This window comes from Phocoena phocoena, chromosome 7, assembly GCF_963924675.1.
Source record: "Phocoena phocoena chromosome 7, mPhoPho1.1, whole genome shotgun sequence".
In the NCBI taxonomy this organism is placed as follows: domain Eukaryota; kingdom Metazoa; phylum Chordata; class Mammalia; order Artiodactyla; family Phocoenidae; genus Phocoena; species Phocoena phocoena.
In genome coordinates this window covers 82,909,535-82,930,990 of record NC_089225.1, presented here as the reverse complement: position 1 = coordinate 82,930,990, position 21,456 = coordinate 82,909,535, and the positions used below count along the sequence as shown (strand labels likewise).

Sequence of the window (21,456 nt, the reverse complement as noted above, 5' to 3'; positions counted from 1 at the left end):
AAGGAGGTACAGAGTTTTCCAATATACCGCTTGCCCTCACACGTACATAGCTTCCCCATTATCAACATCCCCCACCAGAGTGGTACGTTTGTTATAATTGATGAACAAGTGTTGACCATTATTATCACCCAGAGTCCATAGTTTACATTAGGGTTCACTCTTGGTGTTGTACATTCTATGGCTTTGGACAAATGTGTAATGATGTGTAGCTATCATTATAGTATCATACAGAGTAGTTTCACTCCCACAAAAATGCTCTGTACTCCACCTATTCATCCCTCCCTGTCCCTAACCTCTGACAGCCATTAATCTTTTTACTGTCTCCATAGTTCTACTTTTTCGGAATGTCATATAGTTGGAATCATACAATATGTAGCCTTTTCAGGTTGGCTTCTTTCACTTAGTCATATGCATTTAAGGTTCCTCCATGTCTTTTCATGGCTTGATAGCTCATCTTTTTTTTAGCACTGAATAATATTCCGTGGTCTGGATGTAGTACAGTTTATCCATTTGTCTACTGAAGGATATCTTGGTTGCTTCCCAAGTTTTGGCATTTATAAAGAAAGCTGCTATAAGCATCTGTGCGCAGGTTTTGGGGTGGAGGTAAGTTTTCATCTCATTTCGGTAGATATTAAGGAGCTTGATTACTGGAATATTGTAAGAGCATGTTTAGTTTTGTAAGAGACCACCAAACTATCTCCTAAAGTGGCTGTACCCTTTTGCATTCCCACCAGCAATGACTGAGAGTTCCTGTTGCTCCACAACCTCACCAGCATTTGATGTTTTCAGTGTTTTGGATTTTGGCCATTCTAATATGTGTGTAGTGGTATATCGTTGTTTAAATTAAAACAACAATAGCAGTTCTCTAATGACATATGACATGAGCATCTTTTCACAGGCTATTTGCCATCTGTGTAAGCTTTGGTGAGTTCTGTTCAGGTTTCTGGCCCAGTTTTTAAATTGGGTTGTTCATTTTCTTGTTGAGCTTTAAAATTCTTTGTATATTTTGGATAATAGTCCTTTATCAGATGTGTCTGATAAATATTTTACAAATATTTTCCCCTAGTCTATGGCTTGTCTCCTCATTCTCTTGAATATTCTCTTTTTCTTAAAAATGTTTTTTGGCTTTGAGGAAATCTTCTAAACATTTTTTAACTTATGCAGATTAATCGTAATATCATAAAAGAATTTGGCCTTTTAGAAGCTCATGTTTATGTTCCAGATACACAAAGCATTGATACTATCAGTTTTTCCTCTTCAGACTTAGAGATTTAAATTTGCTTTTCAGAAATAAGAAGTGAAATTCGAAATTTTGCCTTGGTAAATTTTTCTTCTTTATAGCAGCCATTTATACCAATATAAGGATGTGGCAAATGAGCCATGAAGAACATACAGTCATTATCCCATTGAGATAACACACTCATAAAACTTCTGCTTCCCTCTTTATCTTCCAAAATATGATGAAATAACTGATTTAATAAAAACCGCTGGAAAATGCTAGTACTTAGAATTCCTGTATAGAATAGTGCTCCACTCATCAGAAACACATAGGGTTTGGTAATTTAATAATGATTTTGTTTCTCTAAGACACAGAATTCTAGAGGCTGAGAGTTTGTTTGTTTTTTGTTTTTTGTTTTTTTTGCAGTACGCGGGCCTCTCACTGTTGTGGCCTCTCCCGTTGCGGAGCACAGGCTCCGGACACACAGGCTCAGTGGCCATGGCTCACGGGCCCAGCCGCTCCGCGGCATGTGGGATCTTCCCAGACCGGGGCACGAACCCGTGTCCCCTGCATGGGCAGGCGGACTCTCAACCACTGCGCCACCAGGGAAGCCTGTGCGTTTTAATGAGAGTTTTAATGACAATAGTCTAGTTTTCTCATTTTATAGCCTGCTTTAAAAAGAAAAAAAAATGTATCTTATGTTAAAATATACAGTCAACATATTTTATAATTCTGTAATTTGTTTATTTGCATACAGGCGGAGGTAGGATGATTTAATCTTTTAATCAGAGGAGTATATCTAAGAATCAAGTCTTATCTTACTCCTCTCCATTGTTAAAATGCAATTCTTTGTTCTGTGTCTAATTGGGTTTACAGATAGTATTTCCAGACCTTAGTTATTATGTTAATTCACTGACTGCTTTCATTGAAATGGATCAGATTTCTGGCAAACAAACCCACTGTCCTTCCTAACCACTGTTTTCTTCTCTGTTCCCCAGAGTAGTAAATACTAAGCTTGAAATGAGGGGAGTCAGCCTAGAGTGTGAAATGGAAAGAGAAGCAGTTAAAAAATAAGAAAGCCAACAGAATTTAGGAGAACAGGGAATAATCTATTAAATGAATTGAGTTTTTGTTTTTTTGCCCTAGAAACTTTAGCTTTTTAACGAAGAATAACACATGGATTGTGGTTTTTAATCACAATCCAGAGCAGATCGTTTGGCTGATGTAAATAGGTTTCTCTCTCTTTTTTTTTTTAAAGTCATATTAAGTAAAGAAATATATAATATGGCATTTTATGTTTTTCTTAGGTATTTTAGATATTTGCTAGAGCAACCAAAAGCTTAGAATTAAAAAGGAATCCTTTATTATAAGCAAAGATTTACTTACATGAGTCTTTTTCAATTGGAGATTAATGCTACAGTGTACTATGGCCTATTGCTGGAAAGTACAAGTAAGTACCAGTATTACAGTACTATATGTTTTTCTAGGAGAAAATAGGCAAATGTTTTAAGTATAGTTTTATTTTATTACTACTTGTAATCTAAATTTTATAAAGTAGAAATTACTGTAAGTTAAATATTTGGAAAATTATATTTAGTATTTTAAGAACTTTTATCCATGAATTAATAAAAACAAAATTGCATTTAAAGACGCGAGACATTGATTATATTGTGTGATGGCTCCAAAGCAGAGTAAAACCTAAGAATTTAATGCAGCCTCCTCTATTTGTATTTGTATATTAATATGAACATACCTACATTTTTTATTAAGTATTTTTGTATGGCTGCAAAGAGATAAATTGATACTGGTTTTTTGCTATTTTTATGATGATGATATGTTTTCAGTATAACAGGACAGAACATTACTATGCAAAAAATTGCCTGTACTTTGGAGGGGGTATAAACTCAGAGTCACTGGCAGACCCACAGATACCCTCATGTTTTCCCTATCCTGAAACCTGAAATTTATCTGCTTCAGATTGACAGTTGAGAATTAAACTGTTGGATTAAATTAAAATTAAATTACTACATCACTAGAATATAAAAATCTAGTCTTATAAGAGATCTTCAAGTCTGCATCTTAAAAAATGTTCCTTTATAATATGTCTGCTCTCACTTTGTGAACACGGTTATTTTTAAATTGCGTTCTATATAAGTGTGTGAAGTTATATTCTTACTGAAATTCAATTTTAGCAGCATCCTTAAGGATAAAAAGACTTCTCAAATAATTCTCATTATTTTAGCATTAGTTTATCTGAAGTGCTTTGTGTTCACAGGAAGAACAGGCAGCAAAATTGAAAGCTGAGAAGATCAGAGTTGCCCTAGAGAAAATTAAAGAGGCACAAGTGAAAAAGGTGATATTTGGGCTTTTTCTTGGTTTGGGATTTTTATCTGTTTTACGGATTTATGAAGAATTGCCTTGCTTATGTAACGTAGCTCTAAGATACAGCAAGCTATAGAGGGGTATTTCTTTCTAATACATTTTTCACATGTATTTTTTTGTGGATAAAATGCATTATAAAAGAAGTACCTTTCTGGTTTTAAATTCTAAAAGGGTAAAACAAAATAGTCTTATTATAATCTTACCTGTTATTTTAATTTTTAAAAATACATTAAATTTATTTAGTTAGGTTATCTAATACCTAATTTTAGAGTATTTTTCTTGCATAATAAAGTCATTATTTGTGTTTTATATTTTCGCTAAGGACATTACTCAGAACATTACTCAGTATTGGAAGAAATTTCTAGAATGCCTGTTTTTTGGTTTGTATTTAATTTCCTTTTTTCCTTTTATAGCTGGTGATTAGAGTCCATATGTCTGACGATAGTTCTAAAACAATGATGGTGGATGAGAGGCAGACAGTGAGACAAGTGCTGGACAACCTGATGGACAAATCTCACTGCGGTTATAGTTTAGACTGGTCTCTGGTGGAAACCATCTCTGAGTTACAAATGGGTTAGTAGTATCATTGCTATAATTACTTTTTAATTTCTATGTAATTTCAACAGTTTTCATGTTGATAAAAGCAACTTGAGACATCTTTATACTGTATTTTTTTTCTATAATATAACCCTGGCCTTTTTACATTGTTTTTTTCCCTCCAAGTGTTTTGACATTTCTTTGTATGCAGTATCATTTCCAGTTCACTTTAGATTTTTTTTTGGCCAGAACAAAGTTCTCTTTTTTTAAGGTAACAAAATATTCTTTTCCCTTCAAATAAGAACCGAATATATTGAACACATTTACTAAGGACAGTTACATTTATTCACATTTGTACTGAAGTCTTTATACCACCATTTGACTTTCAGGGGAAACATAAAGCACATCTTATTTTTAGCTAGATGTACTAAGTCTTAGTTTCCTATGTTTTGTAGTTTGGTATGGTGTTTTCTAACTTTAAAAATCCCTCATTTTTTATATCATCTTTGACTCTTTTAAAAAGTGTTCTTTTTGTAATATTGTATGATTACAGAAACCTCGCAATAATTATTAGGCTTTATTCAATCAGTAATCAATTTCAACTTGCTATTTTGTTTAAAAAATGTATTTGCGTTGCTCTTACTACCTATGATATCTTTAAATATTTCACAGCAGTTTCCAGAGAAATAAAAATTTAATTATTAACACTTTTCTCTCAGAACACACATACACAACCCCCAAAACCAAACCATAAGTTAGAAGTTTATTAATATGTATAAACATGTATTCTAATAATACTTCCCTATAACTATTCTTAGAGAATTAGAAAGGTTTGAGTTCATAGATATAGTGTCACCATACACAGAAAATGTTTGGGTGATAGTTTTTAGAATATTTCCATGGCCATAGTTAAAGATCCATAACTACCATTTAATCATATTTGGCACAGTGATTCAAATACAATATGTAGTCATTCAGTACTTGGTGAATGAATAAAAGAAAAGAAAACAAGGGACTAAGAGCCCAAAATAAGATGGTGGAAACAAACTATGACAAATGTAAATCATTCAATTAAACAACAGAGATTATTAGAAAGGATGAATGAACAAAATGCAAGTGTTTGCTGTTTACTAAAGACACAGAAAGATTCAAAGTAAAAGGAATGTGGAAAGACACTAACCAAAAGAAAGATAATATTAACTATGTTATTATCAGGCAAAATAAACTTTAAGCAAAATGCATTACTAGAGATAAAGAGAACCATACATCTTCATCAGGCAGATATAATCATTCTAAATTTTATCTAATAATAGCATTAAAATTTATAAAGCAAAAGTTGACAGAACTACCAGGAGAGATTCACAAGTCTACCTTCATAGTAGAAACTTTTCATCTAAGAATCTTTTCAGTGATCAATATAATCAAGCAGACAAAAGTGAATATAGATATATTTAGAACACTAATAACAGGAAAATATACATTCTTTACAGGCAGAAATGGAGTATTTCTAAAAATTGATTCTGGTATGAGGTTATAAGCAGCTCTCAAGAAATTTCAAAAAATCATTATCTCTAGAATATGTTCTTTGAACATATGTTCAATATATAGGACAAGTTCTTTGATTCCTAATTTGGAAATTAGAAAATACATCTCTGTTTAAATTTAAACAAAACTCATAGATCAAAGAAGAACTCATCTTGGAAATATTTTGAATGACAAGAAATGAGTGCTGTTAGAAACACTTAATACCAGAATTTATGAAACGTAACTAACATGTTGGTTTTTTTTTTTTTTTTTTTTTTTTGTGGTACGCGGGCCTCTCACTGTTGTGGCCTCTCCCATTGAGGAGCACAGGCTCCGGACGCGCAGGCTCAGCGGCCATGGCTCACAGGCCTAGCCGCTCTGCGGCATGTGGGATCTTCCCGGACCGGGGCACGAACCCGTGTCCCCTGCATTGGCAGGCGGACTCTCAACCACTGCGCCACCAGGGAAGCCCGCATGTTGGGTTTTTTTTTAAGGGTGGGATGGGCAAAGGCTGAAGGCTGAAGAAGACCTTGAAGTCAGAAGACCTAGATTCTAGTCCTGATCCTTCCATGTAGCAGCTGTGTGACCTTTGCTGAAGTCACTTAACACCGCGAGGGCATGTTTCCTTATTTGAAAATAGAGGGAAGACTAGATAATCTCTCAGGGGTGTCAGTTAAGGGTTTTGCTGTGAATTACTTCACAAGGTTTCTTGTCTTTTATGCAGTTCTGATGAATACTAACAAAATACTGATATTTTATTTTGGGACAGAGAGAATCTTTGAAGACCATGAAAACTTGGTTGAAAATCTTCTGAATTGGACAAGAGATAGCCAAAACAAGCTTATATTTATGGAGCGTATAGAAAAATATGCACTTTTCAAAAACCCACAGGTGAGACTATAGCTTACAGAGGTCAGGATTCTTAAATGTTCATATTATATAATTCTCTGACTGCTAAGTTAATAGAGTTAAAAGATTGGTAACCACCCGGTTGGAGCATTCACTACTGCCCAGGTGGCAGGCCTCAAAGAAGTTGCCAGTTCTGCAGAGCCAGATGGGATGAACCTTTGGGGAAGCAGGATTACCTCCAGGGGGTTACCAGGTTTCTGTTCTCTCTAATTCAGAGCCGTTTTGAGCTGTTTATTTGGTGAGTTCCTTATCCCTCAAAGGAAAGTACTTGCATATTTAAGTTTCTCTACTTTTGTCATTTATCCAGTTGACACTTTGATTTATTTTAAATTATGTTTTTGAAAACCCAGTAACCTTGATTATAAATGGTTCCACATTCTAATATATGTTACCTTTATCTATTTAGTATCTTTGCTTATTCCAAAATAATATTTGAGTTAATCCTTCCTAATACCCAAATATTTTATAAAAATCAATAGGTGAGAGAAAACAGCCCCACTATAAAAAGTAGTAATGAGAAAAATAGTAGCAGTGTTAAAGTTATTGAATAGTTATCCTTCAGGCAGCTTAATCATGAAACATCTTTACTGGGTATTTTTAGTGAAGAATACACATTTGGGAATACCAGCAGATCTTTTTATGGATGATTGTGAAAAAATGTTTCATAAGGCTAATAATTAGAATTCAAATTTTAGTTGAGTCGAGCAAATGAGATCATGGTAGCCTCAGAGAATTTGGGATTTAGATTAAATTTTCTCCATCTGGATCAGTTAAACTGAGCATATTTTAAGGTAATTTGCCTTCCTTGTTGTACTTAATAATTTGTAAACCTTTAAGGTCCTGTAAGTGTAGCTTTCAGTAGATATACAAAAACATATTTGCTAGCTGTTGCATGTAATATCACCTCAGGATTTGGAGGAGAGCAGTTTACGGAATAATTCAAGATAAATAGATAAGGTAAGGAGGAGGCCAGTGTTAAGCATTTCCGTGAAGATCCCACGAACCGGTTGCTTTTCAAAGGGGTGTTCCCCTCACTCTGTGTAGGCAGAAATCAACACAGGGTTTCTGTGTCTCTAGAAGAAATCATATACATACCTGTGCCAAGGGAATAGCAGAGTGGGTTTATCCTTTAACTTTCATCTATTCATTTTTCCAGAATTATCTTCTGGGAAAAAAGGAAACAGCTGAGATGGCAGATAGAAACAAAGAAGTGCTGTTGGAGGTATGACTTCCTTCCCTCCTTCCCCTTTTCCTGCACATTATAATATTCAAATATTAAGCACCTTTTTTGAAGTCCAGAATGTCAGTGCTCTATATTTATAATTACAGTCGTAGTTAGGGAAGCCTATTTTCTTCCATAGCCTGTTGGAGAGAGTTCAGCTGTGTGAACATTAGAACACCGAAGAACCTTGTAAAACTTACTATTTTGCCAAGCAGTGTACTAGTGGGCTAAAAGGAGTTATGAGCTTTTAGTAGCTGACAAGTGGGAGAAAAGGCTGGTCATGAAGGATGTGATAGTACTGTTTTATCTGCTTACCCAGAGAGAAATTTGAGTATAGTTAGCTATTTACAAAATATTTCAAACCTTGGCCTGAAATAACTCAAATAATTTTAAAAATCATAATTATTCTTTTTAAAAAATATATACATCTCTTTATTTTGAAGAGTAATAAAACAAATTCAAACATAATTGAATTTTTGGTTTTTGCTGATTTTAGAGAACTAAGGTTGACATTAGTATGTTTGAAAATCTGAATAAACTCTTATTTAGCAACAAGGCTATTAGGAAGATGAAGATCAGCACTAAGCTTTTCATAGAGATGCTATAGCTATGATTAAGAAAAGTACTCTTCATAATTCCTAATTGTTTGTTTTGGGGAGAGAGAAATTAATTCACCTTCATGTGTTCAAGTTTAGTGAGGATTTCTACTTTTCCTTTACTAAATATATGATTGATTTTTTAAATTAAATTTTTATCTAAGTATAGACATTAGAATCCAGAATTTTGAGTTTGTTTATATTCCTTTCAACCTAGTATTAAATATTCTCTGTTTTAGAAGTTTTGATACATTGATAGTTTTTAAACTGTGAAAGTGTAATCATTCATTTAGCATGTTGCTTTCTTTTAAAATATATTCCTATTTAACATACAGCTAATCGAAATGTGTTGTTAATTTGGAGAAAAATAAAGTCTAATGTTTATGTTAGCTCTGACACTTTGATTAAATTTAGTGACTATGCTGTTTATAAATGCATTTAAGTACTTTTATATGCAACTCAGTTGACATTTCACCTTAGTTTCCTCAAAACAATGTTAGGTAAAAGTTCTTAGGGATTGCCATAGTCGTTCCAGAGTAAAGCCATGTAATGTTTAGAACAGAAAGTTCTAACTGAGGTAAAATTAGCAGCATGGTTTTTATACAGAGGCATTTTGGTTTAATCACAGTGTCATGCATTTCACAGGGGTAAACACAACTTTGTTCTGAGAATCTAAGGATCGTGTCTTTCCAAATCATCTTCTTCTTTTAGGAGTGTTTTTGTGGAAGTTCTGTAACTGTACCAGAAATTGAGGGAGTCCTTTGGTTGAAAGATGATGGCAAGAAGTCCTGGAAAAAGCGTTATTTTCTCTTGCGAGCATCTGGTATTTACTATGTCCCTAAAGGAAAAGCAAAGGTGCGTCCCTTCTGCTGACTTTTAGCTTCCTTATTATGCTGATTGATTTTAATTTGTAGTGAGCGTGCTAATAAGGTGATCCAGGCTCTGATTTGTTTCAGCTCATGTAGGACACACAGGACATTGCTTTGTTTATTGATCTGTTATAAGAAAGAAGAAACCTGAAAATGTTCACTCTCTGCTCATTAGTTGGGCCCATCTCGATTCTCCTGGCAAATTTGAAATCATGCTTTTATTTCTTATTTTTGGAGCTTCTGCCAGAGTCATTTTTGCTTGTTATTGTTTGGGGGAGAATACCTTTCTAGGATTACAGGCGTTTCAGCCTTGCTTAGGTAATGTGCTTCTGCTAAGGGCCCCCATAGTAGCTGTCACTTCTGTGCTTACTGGGGGCCCAGCACTGCAGAAGATCTTTACAGGGTAATTTCATCCAGTGTTTACCACCATCCTGAGAGGTACATGTCGCCCCTGTTTAACTGGCGAGGAGCCCTGACTTGAGAATTGCTATACTCGAAATATGTACTACAGGCACTGAGCTACATGATATCTCTTGTTCTTTCCAGAGAGCTCTATCATACTATATTGTATTTAATATAAATACTATACCATATTTAAAGTCTCTTTAAAGTGCCATCCTTTCCAAGCAAGTCATTGTTCCTTATGAATGGCAAGACAGTAAGTGAAACGGACTGCCTTTTTTGTTGCATCATGGATTTAAAGAAGCATCTGCAGAGAATCTCACTGTCTTGTCTTCTGCAAAATAGCAATAATTTCTACTTGGTAAAGTTTGATTCTCAGTTAGAAGCTGTTACTAGTGATATCTGCTTGTTTACACATTACTGTTAATTCAGTCTTTCGGGTGTTTTTTCCGCAGGTGTCTCGGGATCTGGTGTGCTTTCTCCAGCTAGATCACGTCAATGTTTACTATGGACAGGATTATCGGAGTAAATACAAAGCACCTACAGACTACTGTCTGGTGCTCAAGGTAAACATATATCTCTTTTTAGGAATTTTAATTGATGTTAGACATAGAGGGGGTTATTGGACATCTTAAAATAGTTGGATCTCCATCGAGTGTCCTATTGCTTATTTTCTGTATAGGTTTTTAAAGGAATGGTAAAGGGAATTCCCTGGTGGTCCAGTGGTTAGGACTCAGCGCTTTCAGCTCCCGGAGCCTGGGTTCAATCCTTAGACGGGGAACTAAGATCCCACAAGCTGTGCATTGTGGCCAATAAATAAATGAAGGAAGGAGGGAAGGAGGGAAAGCCTGTGCTTATCCGGCAGCTGACCCTGGTTAGAGTGATGACGCTAGGAAATGGATGTGCTTATCCCGCAGCTGACCCTGGTTAGAGTGATGACGCTAGGAAATGGATACTGAATTGTAAGCTTTGAGTCATAATATATAAAATGGATTAGATTATAAATCTGAGACTCTCATTTAATAGCTGGCTTAGTTTAGGAAGACTTAGATCAGAGCCACATGTGGGGGGAAGGGTTCTTTTCCGGTACTAAGCAGAACCAACAGCCCGAGCTCAAAGTAGGCTGGTTCTCATCTGGTCCAGAAATAATTCTCGTCTCCCTTTTCTCCTGAACTATGGCTCTGATAGCCCACGCATGTATTATGATCCATCTAAGCTGTTTTTAGTGATTTTTTTTTTCCCCTATATCCAAACTTTTGAGTTTCTCATACTCATCATATCTGTACTTTTGAGAACTGACATTTTTAGTGATCTATTGGAACATTAGGAAAAGGTAACATTAAAAAGTTCAGGATAATTATGGAGATGATTACGTTTTTCTCATTACGTTTTCTCATTTTCTCAGTAGCCCTGTGGTAACTACTTAGGTCTACATGTTTATATCATCATTTGATTTTGCTTTTGTCTGAGAATTGTCAGTTGGGTTTGAAGAGGTGGTTTAGGATTTGGGGGTAGAGTTTTGATTGCTTTGATAAAGTTAGGTGTATTATAATGGTAGCCCTTTATTAAGTGATCGTTTTTGGAGAATACTCTATATCACTTAGTTACAGTAGCAAATAATTTTTTAAAAGTCAGTATAAAGTACCTTACTCCAGCAGTTTTCAAAATGAGGTCTAGGGCCCCCTGGAGTCCCTGAGACCCTGTAAAGGGACCTGTGATGTCAATGTTATTCTTCTAATAATGCTAAGATGTTTTTTGCCTTTTATACTCTCATTCTCTCACAAGTGTATAATGGAGTTTTCTAAAAGGTTACATGACATGTGATGATATCTTTGCTCCCCTGGGTAGTGGAATGTGTATTTGTATACTCTTATATTTAACTTTTTCTCAGCTTTAATTTCTTATAAGGTAAATATCAATATAAATAAAAGTTATTTGGGGGTCTCATAACATGGAGACAGTAAGAATTTATTTCAGTGGCTCAAAGTTGTCAGTGAGAACCTACATTCTTTCCGTCTTTCCCTGTTCCATCTTCTGCGTATGGAACTTAATAAGCTGCGTATCAGCTTATTCTCAGACCGACTTACCTGTCACAAATGGCCACTGCCATTTGACCCAACAAAATCCAGCAGAGGACGAGGGACTGTTTTTCCCTGTATTGTCTTTTTTTAAGAGGAAAGAAATATTTCCCAGGAGCTCTTCTAACAGCCCTCCCTCTGAGGGCCGTTGGCCCGGAGTACATGCTCACTGTTACACCAATCACTGGCAGGGAACAAAGCCACCATTTTTAGTTTACACTAGTCAGAATTTGCTCTCTGAGGTGAGGGGTAGACATCCAAACAATTGGGGTTCTATCAGAAAAGGGGTAGAGAGGAGGAGATAGCTGTGGGGAAGGCAATCAACAGTGTCAGTTAGGGCCAGAAGTAAGTAGGACCACTGGCTATTACTTTAATCCTTTTTGCAGCTCATAGAATTCTTAGGTTAAGAATATTTTTGTTCTAAGGGTTTTCTTGTTTGTTTTTATAATAATGATTTGTATGCTTCGTATTTGCTTTTAGTAAAGTCGGTTAAGCTAAATTTATGTATTTATATTGCCTACCTGTTTATATCTAGAAATTTTAATGTATTGAACTGAAAAAAACACCATACCACTGGGTGCAAATAATAGTAAAAATAATGGCCACCATTTACTGAAGAACTCCAGGGTGGAAGGTGCTGCACTAGAAGCACGGGACGTGTCCATCTCACAAGTCTGGTCTAGAGTCCCCATTTTCCAGATGTGGAAACTGAGGTTTAAGGGATCAATTTGCCTGAGACCACTCAACTATTAGTATTTAAGATATGTCTTTCTTTCTTGTAAGTCTACACTAGATTTTGCCTATGTAAGTGTTTTATTCTTGAGCGTTTGAGTTCTGACAAACAAACCAAAAAGTGCTGCCACACAGGGTCTACACAAATATTTGTAGGGCCTGATCCCTTTCATCAGCTTTGAGCTTTAATGACTGAGTCTGAGTCCTTCCAGTGACATGCAGGATACAGGAAATATATACACACTTGTAGGAGGTAATAAAACACACCATTTGGTAATTAGGTTTTTTTTTAAGATAATAAAAATAAAAATAAGGGAAGAGCTTATTCATGAAATTTGACAATGTAGAAATAAGTAAGATATATGTCGATGTGTTATCTGAAAGAGGTACACACTTGGGACACATACGTATGCGTGTATAATTAAGTATCTTAAAGGAAACCTGTGTTTTAAAAAAATATATACCGCAACAATTGTTGGAATAGAGCTCAGCTTAGCCAGGTCTAAATTTTCATCCCTTGAGAAGTGAGGCAAAGTAATTTAATATGTTAGGTGGGAAGGAACAAAATGGTTAGGATTTAGGGATTGGAGTATGACCATGAACTTCTCAAACACTTATTAATAGAAGGATGTTATACATGATAATCATGGAAGTAACAGGGTGGAGTGTTATAGTCTTATTTTTTAGCTTCTTGCATATTAGTTGAGAGAATTGATTTTCAGGCCTATATTGTTTCCAAAGTAATAAATGCGTTGTATATATTCAGTAGTTTCTTTTGGTACTTGGACTAAGATTTTAAGAGTATCACTTTTAGTTACAGATTAGGAATTATGTCTCAGTCTAATTTTTGGCAGGAAGGGTTTTTTCTTCCCAGGGAACTAGTGGTTGTGGCCCAGTGGAGTTAAAATACCCTGAGTCTGTTCTAGCACTTGCATTTTGTAGCCAGGGTCAAGTCACTCACCTCCCATCCAAGACTCAACTGAAAAGTACATTGGGCTGTGAAGACTAAATCTGATGACGCAGTTGAAAAGCTGCTTATTGCCCAGAGGGCACATGCTGTGGGCAGAGGGGCCTGCAGAGCAGTGCTCAGTCCACAGCAGGGAGCAGCACCCATTGCATCCCAGGTGCTGTGTCCTGTGCTTCTTCCCCCCACCCAGGTGTTCACCTCCAGAGAAGCACTGGAAGCTTCACCAAAGACTCTCTTATATGGAGTCTTCTGATTCCATGAGTTCAGTTAATTCAAAGTGAAATAAACATTCTCCTCCCTTTTTATACTCTCATATTGGTAGATTAAAACTTCCACTGACTTTGTTAAGCTTGGTAGACTTTGTTTCTTTGAAATGTAGAAGGGGTACTGTGGAGTTTCCCATGATGTGAAGGTTTTTTTGTTTTTTAACTGAAACATCTTGACCTAAAATTTAACACAAGTTTCTTTCTTGTTTATTTTGTAAAAATACTTAGGGCCATTTTATTTGGCCTTATGGATGTTTAAGAGGTATAAATTATTGGGCCATTATGCCAAAGACCTGTAATTTGTCAGGATATGTTTAAGCTTTGATAGGCTTCGTTTATTTCTTAGTTCTCCAGGGGACCTAGTTGGATTTTGCCTTTAATCTTGCAGCACCCACAGATCCAGAAGAAATCTCAGTACATCAAATACCTTTGTTGTGATGACGTGAGGACCCTGCACCAGTGGGTCAATGGTATCCGCATCGCAAAGGTAGGTTTTCTTTTGGTTTGATAATGGAATGATGGGTGCTTAATGATATGGTTTTTGTTGTCATGATAATTATCCTGTTTGTTTCATGTTCATGATTTTGCCAGTGTCTAGTTTTCTCAGGCCTAAGTTTCATGTTTTAAATGTCTTTTTTTCTTGGTGATGGGGATAAGCTTTTGACACTTGGTATCCAAGGAATAATACTGCTGGTAAAAGCTTATGTAGCATCCAAGTGATTTATTTGGGCTTTGGAGAATGCACTGTATGATTCTCATATAGCAGAGTTTAGCCTAAACAAAAGAAATTTTTTGAAAATTAAACTGCCTTGGGGTTGGGGGAAGAATGAATAGGTGGAGCATGGAGGATTTTTAGGGTGGTGAAAATACTCATACTCTGTATGATACAATGGTGGGTACATGTCCTATACCTTTGTCCAAACCCATAGAATGTAAACACCAAGAGTGAACCTAAGGTGACCTATGGACTTTGAGTGATTATTACATGTCCATGTAGGTTCATTGATGGTAACAAATGTACCACTGTAGTGGGGGATATTGATAATGGGAGAAACTATGCGTGTTTAGGGGCTGTGCATGTATATGGGAAATCTCTGTACCTTTCTCTCAGTTTTGCTGTGAACTTAAAACTGCTCTTAAAAAAGAAAGTCTTAACAAAGTTTTTTTAAAGGACATCTTAAGGGTGATTATACATAATGCTTGAAAGGGTACTTATTCAGTTACTTTTAAGTTAACGTAACTAAAAATAAAATTTATTACAGACATAAAATCAAAGTTGCTTTAAAAGTAACTGAAAAAAACTCTTTATATTGTTAATGAATATAATCAGAATCAAGTGTTGACTTCTTGCTGCCTTTCTCAAAACGAGGACAAATAAGAGTGGATTATAATTTACTGGTATGAAAAGAATTTTTGAAGTATGATAGGTATTTTAATAGAGACTATGAGTCAGTAAACAGAAATGTGTCCCCTTTTCCTATCCCACGCATCCATACCATACCCAGTAAAGTACAGATGTCATCCTTTACTGCCTTCTGTTTAGTACGGGAAGCAGCTCTACATGAACTATCAAGAGGCCTTGAAGAGGACAGAATCGGCTTATGATTGGACTTCCTTATCCAGCTCCAGCATTAAATCAGGATCCAGTTCTTCCAGCATCCCAGGTAGTTTAAAATGTCCAAAGAAAATGTCCAAAGAACTCTTTACTACCAACAAGAAGGTGTCTCTATAGAGACTGATAGAAGACCTGGTTATCTGAGTGATTTTTTAAAACTAGAGCCATGCCTGATTTCTAAATTATAATCAATAGGTACATGTGCTTTTATTCATATATTTTTTTATTTTTAGAGGGGATAATATCATGGACTAGTTCCCAAATGTGTTTAAAATGGAAAACCGGTAAAGTGGTAAAGCCGGGAGTTTTGTTATATATTTATAAAGTTAATTTGAAACTCAATCATATTGCTGAAAACAACTGTTGATGCATAATTGGGGGTAGAAAGTTGCTTGGAGAAGAGTACTCCGAATCATGATGAAACTGCACTCCTTCCCCACAGGTTTCCTGACATTTCAGCAGAGTGGAAACAACTGGAATTAGTTCAGTATCACAGTTAAGGAAGCTATTTAAGTCATCAAATTTTGTAAAGTTTTCAGAGGAAATAGTGATACTCAAAAGGTGCTTATTTTCAGATTCCCACATCCTTTTAACAAGGATGCTGTAATCATATCTTAAGATACATGCTTCTTTCCCTTCAAAAGTTCCGTAAATGATATGTGTCATCTAAAATCATAATTTTTTTCTTTGTTCTAATAGCCCATGTTATGAAATAATTACTTTAAGAAGTATTTGATTTAAAAGCTGTATGACTAGATCTCATCCCTAAATAAGTAAATAAAAACACATCGAGAATGTGTATATACATGGGCTAGTGTACACACATATATTCTCTCTTCTGTCCACTGAGAGGGCTAGTAGCAGTGAGAACACTAAGAACCTAGACCTCGGTTTCTCAATGCCATTTTCCAAAACAAAGGATCCCAGGGCTCTGGAGTGGCTATTCTAAGGCTGTGGCAGAGAATATATAAGATGAGCCTGGAGCATCCTGTGACAAAGGAAGTACTCAAAAAAAACACAGCGATGGGGAGTCTGTAAAAGGGACCCAGGACCCAACCTACGAGAGTGCTCAGTGGCCAAAGCTGGAACAATTTGAGCAAGAAAATAACATAGTATAGGACTGTAATCCAAATTATAAAATAAATAGCCATCAGTCCATGGGGATATAAATAAGTTATTGAATTAAATAAATAAATGGAGAAGAAGAGAAAAATCTCCTGTACAGATTTCTAAATAGATTTATACAGATGCTCTGCCCTCAAGGAGGTGGCACTTAACTCCCCTCTTGTTAAGTGTGGGCTGTGTAAAGTGACTTGCTTCCAAAGAGCACAGAGCGGGAAGGTGTAACCTTATATCGGAGAAAGCTGACAAACCATACCTCGGCCAGGTGATCACGGTAATAAGTCATATTGATAGCATGTGCCCTTGATGCAGTGTGATGAGACTGGCATTTTCCCTCTCTTGGTCTTCCTCCCCAAATCCCTTAACCTCAGAGAAAAGGCATCAGACAAATCAAAATTGAGAGACATGCGACAAAATACCTAACCAGTACTCCTCAAAACTGTCAAGGTCTTCAAAAACAAGGAGAGTCTGAGAAACTGTCAGGGGAGACATGACAACTATCTGTAATATGGTAACCTGGATGGGATTCTGATCAGAAAATGGACATTACGGAAAAACTAGTGAAATCCAAATAAAGTTTGGAGTTTAGTTAGCTTTTTTTTTAAAGTATTGTTTTATATTCTTTTTTTTTTTTTTTTTTTTTTTTTTTTGGCTGCATCGGGTCTCAGTTGTGGCGTGCAGGATCTTTTGTTGCGGCACATGGGCTTCTCTCTAGTTGTGGCGCATGGGCTTAGTTGCCCCGCGGCATGTGGGATCTTAGTTCCCTGACCAGGGATCGAACTGGCATCCCCTGCATTGCAAGATGGATTCTTAACCACTGGACCACCAGGGAAGTCCCAGAGTTAGTTAATATTAACATGAGTGTAGGTTCATTATTCGTGACACATGGACCAGAGTACTGTAACATGTTAATAACGAGGTAAACTGGGTGCTAGGTATGTAGGAACTCTGTGCTAGTTTTGCAACTTTTCTGCAAATCTGAAACTATTCTAAAATAAAATGTTTATTAAACTTGGTGGGGAGAAACCTTTGTGGCAATGGATTAGGAAAGGCACGGTAAGAAGAGCATGTCACAAGTAGGGTTGTAGAAAATGGAATTAAGGGAAAGATGGAGGGAAAAAACGATGTATACTATTTTATAAAAATTTATATAGCACTTAACAATTCAAGTGCTTCCACATGTTACTTTATGAAGTGGTATGGTGCCTTTTCCCACTCCAGCATCATCTATTTGTATACATCGTGTTAAGTATTAGGTAGACTTTTTCAGGTAAACTGTAAAATCATACATATTCATGCTGAAGAGAGCTCAAGAAGTCACATGTTCCAGCCTCTTATAGGCTGTTATCCTAGATATTAGATAGGGATGAAGAAAATAAAGTAGGTTTTATCCTATATTGCTTATATTTTTACCCTGAGGATACTGTCTTAACTTTATCTAAAGGAGTTTGTGGCTGTTATCTTTGCAGTACTTTGATGAACTTGGCTGGACTTGCTTATTAATACTGCAATCTAATAATGCCCACGTCTCACAGAGTGACTGGATGGGACTAGCTTTAACATTTGAGTCTCCACCAGATGCCAGACATTGGGCTAGGTGCTTCTGCAAGGTTATCTCACCTGACTTGGAGTCCAGTGAAATAATCTTTCCAGTTCCCTCACCCTGGATGTCAGTCAAATTACACTGTATCCTCAGCCATTCCCAGGTCCCTTGAAGATGTCTTCATGCCCTTCAGGAAGCCAGGCTATGGTACAGCTGCTGTCTTGTGATGTCAATACCTGAATCCCTAGGAAACACACTTCTTACTGGGGATCAGATTCTCAGTATTGTTCATTACTGGGATAAAGGAAGTAATCATCATGTATAGATCTGAATTCATAAGTGAGAAATCTCTGAGATGGCCTGGAGCAGGGGTATATAAAAAGATTGATTCTCCATGTAATGAAGATATGACTGAACAAAAAAATTCACTACTCTATTCATGGTTCATTAATTCTCTCTCCTTTTAAAATTTATTTATTTTTGGTTGCGTTGGGTCTTCGTTGCTGCATGCGGGCTTTCTCTAGTTGCAGCGAGCGGGGGCTACTCTTGGTTGTGGTGCGCGGGCTTCTCATTGCAGTGGCTTCTCTCGTGGAGCACGGGCGCTAGGCGCGCGGGCTTCAGTAGCTGTGACACACAGGCTTAGTTGCTCTGCCGCATGTGGGATCTTCCCGGACCAGGGCTCGAACCCATGTCCCCTGCATTGGCAGGTGGCTTCTTAACCACTGCACCACCAGGGAAGCCCTCATTAATTCTCTTATTTGCTAGGAGTTCTTACAAGACAGGCTGTCAGGATACCAATAATGTTACTTGAACCTTTTATTGCAATTATCGGTTTCTTGTGGTGAACTATTTAAAAAGAATGGAGATTTCCTATTCACCCTAGGACAAGAGAAGTTTTCTAGTGGAAAACACGGGCTATGTTTGTGTGAAATGAGTCAGGTAAAAGTAACTTGTTGCCGTTCTGCATCGCATCTGATCTTGAGTGAAAGAGTTATCCAAACATACATATTTATACGTCACAATACTGACTTATTTAATCTGATTTTTGAAAATCTGTTTCAAACAGAGTCTCAGTCCAATCACTCCAATCAGTCTGATAGCGGAGTGTCTGATACGCCACCGGCAGGACATGTCCGTTCCCAGAGCATCGTGAGCTCCATCTTCTCCGAGGCCTGGAAGCGAGGCACGCAGCTGGAAGAGTCTAGCAAGGTAACACGCTCGGGTCAGGGTAGGGGGGACATCTGTAGTGTTCCAGGGGTGTAGCTTGTTGTTCCCTTATTAGGAATCTTTCTTGGCCTTATTTCAGTATTCTTTCTTTGCTTCTCCTCAGAAATGGACATTTGTGAATTGGCTCTGATGATCTAAGATCTCAAAAAAAAAAAAAAAAAAAAAAAAACCTAGCAGTTTTATCAGTGGCTTGGGACTTTAAGAAATAACACTTTCCACTCTTAAATCAGTTTGGATGGAGCAACAACACCCTCCAGTGCCAATGCCTTAATTTTCCAAAAAAAACTGCTAAGTGTTGATTATTTCTTTATTCGTTATTTAGTTTATTCAGACTCATTCCTCTATCTTCCTTTCTTTTATGCTTCTTGGCATTTCTCTGCACACTGATGAATTTTCTCAATTTATAGTTTATGTGGAAGACTAAATTCCAATTAATCCCCTTAAAATTTAGGATCCCTGAGTCTTGCATAGAAGGTTGTTCATTGACCCTGAAGGACACAAGTATAATTATTGCAAGACTGTTTAGAAAAATAGAGAGGTTCTTTAGCCTGGTTGAAAGATACCGTATCAAACTGCCTCTGAAGTCCTGTGGGTGACCGTGTCCCAGCAGTGCTCACCTCTCAGCAGGCGAGGGCACACACCATCGCAAGGAGCCAGTAGGACACCCGGCCTGGCCATTTTGTTTTCACCCAGCAGTCATTTTGATTTTTCATCACTGTCAGTCTTGTCTGAGTCACTTACATCAGTACGTTCATCAGTGAGAATTAAGTGGCTATTTCCCCTCAGTTTATTCCTTTATTTGCATATGTGGTTGATCCACTGGACATGGAGAGGGTGGAGGGAGGCGTATGTAGCCCAATGGGGTGGAACACTTTCTCTTAGAAAAATAAATATTTGAGAATTGGTTCTAATGACCTAAATTCTCAAGACACTGGCAGTTTAACTCCCTAATCGGAGGCTCCCACTTTTAAGAAATACTTCTTTTTCCTTCTCGTACTTCATCAATTTGAGTGGAGCAGCACTATTTGGTGCTGGTGGTCCACATGTGTCGTAGACAAGCCGGGTTTACACAATTCACATACCTAAAGAAAAGTCCTTTACCTTACTAAACTTTTAATGGTGTTATCCATGTGCATTTTAAATTGTAGAACTACCCAGTTGTCATGAGAAAGGCCAAGGAAAGCAAAGGTCCACATGGTCTGTGACGAAGCAGTGTAGTCCGTCATGGCACGTAGTGTCAGAAAGTCCACGAACCCTGCCATGCAGCAGTGACAGTGTGTTTGAGTCTTGACCCCCTGTGTGTTTCTTCTCCTGTTACCTCAGTCTCAGGTGCCAAATGAGAAGGCCAGCACAGCTAAGGTCTACTACACCCCTGCAGCAGCCAAGACAGGGTCAAGTTAAGGTCGGGGGTTGTTCTTTGGAAACACATTAACCTGGGTGACTCCTGTAACCAGATCTTGCGGACTAATGCTTTTATTTTGATGTGCAATTATTAAGGGAACATATGAATGTCCTGATGGGCATTAGAACTCAGCCCCATAATGAGCCTTCTACTCTACTAACCTAAGCATTCTTGACGCTAATTAGATGTCATTCAGAATTGGAAACAAATGGTTTATCTTGGATGCTCATAGTTTGTTCAAAGAGCCTAAAAGATGTACCCAGAGTTATTAAGCCAAGAGTTCTTCCTCTGCTCTTTCAGAAGTACTTGAACCACATTCATGCATGAGTAGCTCCATGAAATAAATGACCAGATGTGGTAATTTGGGCAGTGCCAAGAGGGGCCCACATGGGCTGGTCAGCAAGTTGTTGGCAAACTCTAGCTCCTATTTCTAGGTACATTTCCTTTACTCTAGCCTTCCAAAGTTTCCTCTCATTTTCTTCTGGCTTTTTCTGTATGATATTTTTATGATCTTTTGCCATAATGTTTATGAAGCATTTCTTTATGTATTTTCCAGTAAAACAAATGTAAAGAATACCCCCCCTTTACCTGCACTGCTGGACTTCTGTGCATGTTGGATGCAAGTGTCTCACACGAACACGAGTGTGTGTGTCAAGCTCATTCATTCCTGTGTGACTGTGCACGCCTGCTGAACATACTCATACTCTCACGTGTCTGCTCACTAGCGTCAAAAAGCCGTCCTCATCCTTCGGGAGGCCCTCCACCAGCACTCCTAAACCCAGTTATGGCATCTGCTTGATGTAGATGCCGTCCTGGACTGAAAGGTGAACTCCAGCCATCACGT

The 21,456-nt window shown here is 37.1% G+C and overlaps 1 protein-coding gene across 2 annotated transcripts in view; it reads left to right on the top strand.

The window, feature by feature from the left end:
- The window catches only part of RAPH1 (Ras association (RalGDS/AF-6) and pleckstrin homology domains 1), a 51,538-nt gene that overhangs the window by 27,770 nt on the left and 2,312 nt on the right, over positions 1 to 21,456 (top strand). The window contains exons 6-15 of one of the 2 annotated variants that reach the window (XM_065880901.1): positions 3,495 to 3,572; positions 4,015 to 4,174; positions 6,432 to 6,553; positions 7,728 to 7,793; positions 9,101 to 9,244; positions 10,116 to 10,226; positions 14,092 to 14,190; positions 15,247 to 15,367; positions 19,050 to 19,192; positions 20,534 to 20,611. In XM_065880901.1, coding sequence (XP_065736973.1) covers positions 3,495 to 3,572; positions 4,015 to 4,174; positions 6,432 to 6,553; positions 7,728 to 7,793; positions 9,101 to 9,244; positions 10,116 to 10,226; positions 14,092 to 14,190; positions 15,247 to 15,367; positions 19,050 to 19,192; positions 20,534 to 20,611 — 1,122 coding nt within the window. Of the gene's footprint in view, positions 1 to 3,494; positions 3,573 to 4,014; positions 4,175 to 6,431; positions 6,554 to 7,727; positions 7,794 to 9,100; positions 9,245 to 10,115; positions 10,227 to 14,091; positions 14,191 to 15,246; positions 15,368 to 19,049; positions 19,193 to 20,533; positions 20,612 to 21,456 lie in introns of those variants that run through there. The other variant, XM_065880900.1, reaches the window with a different exon arrangement.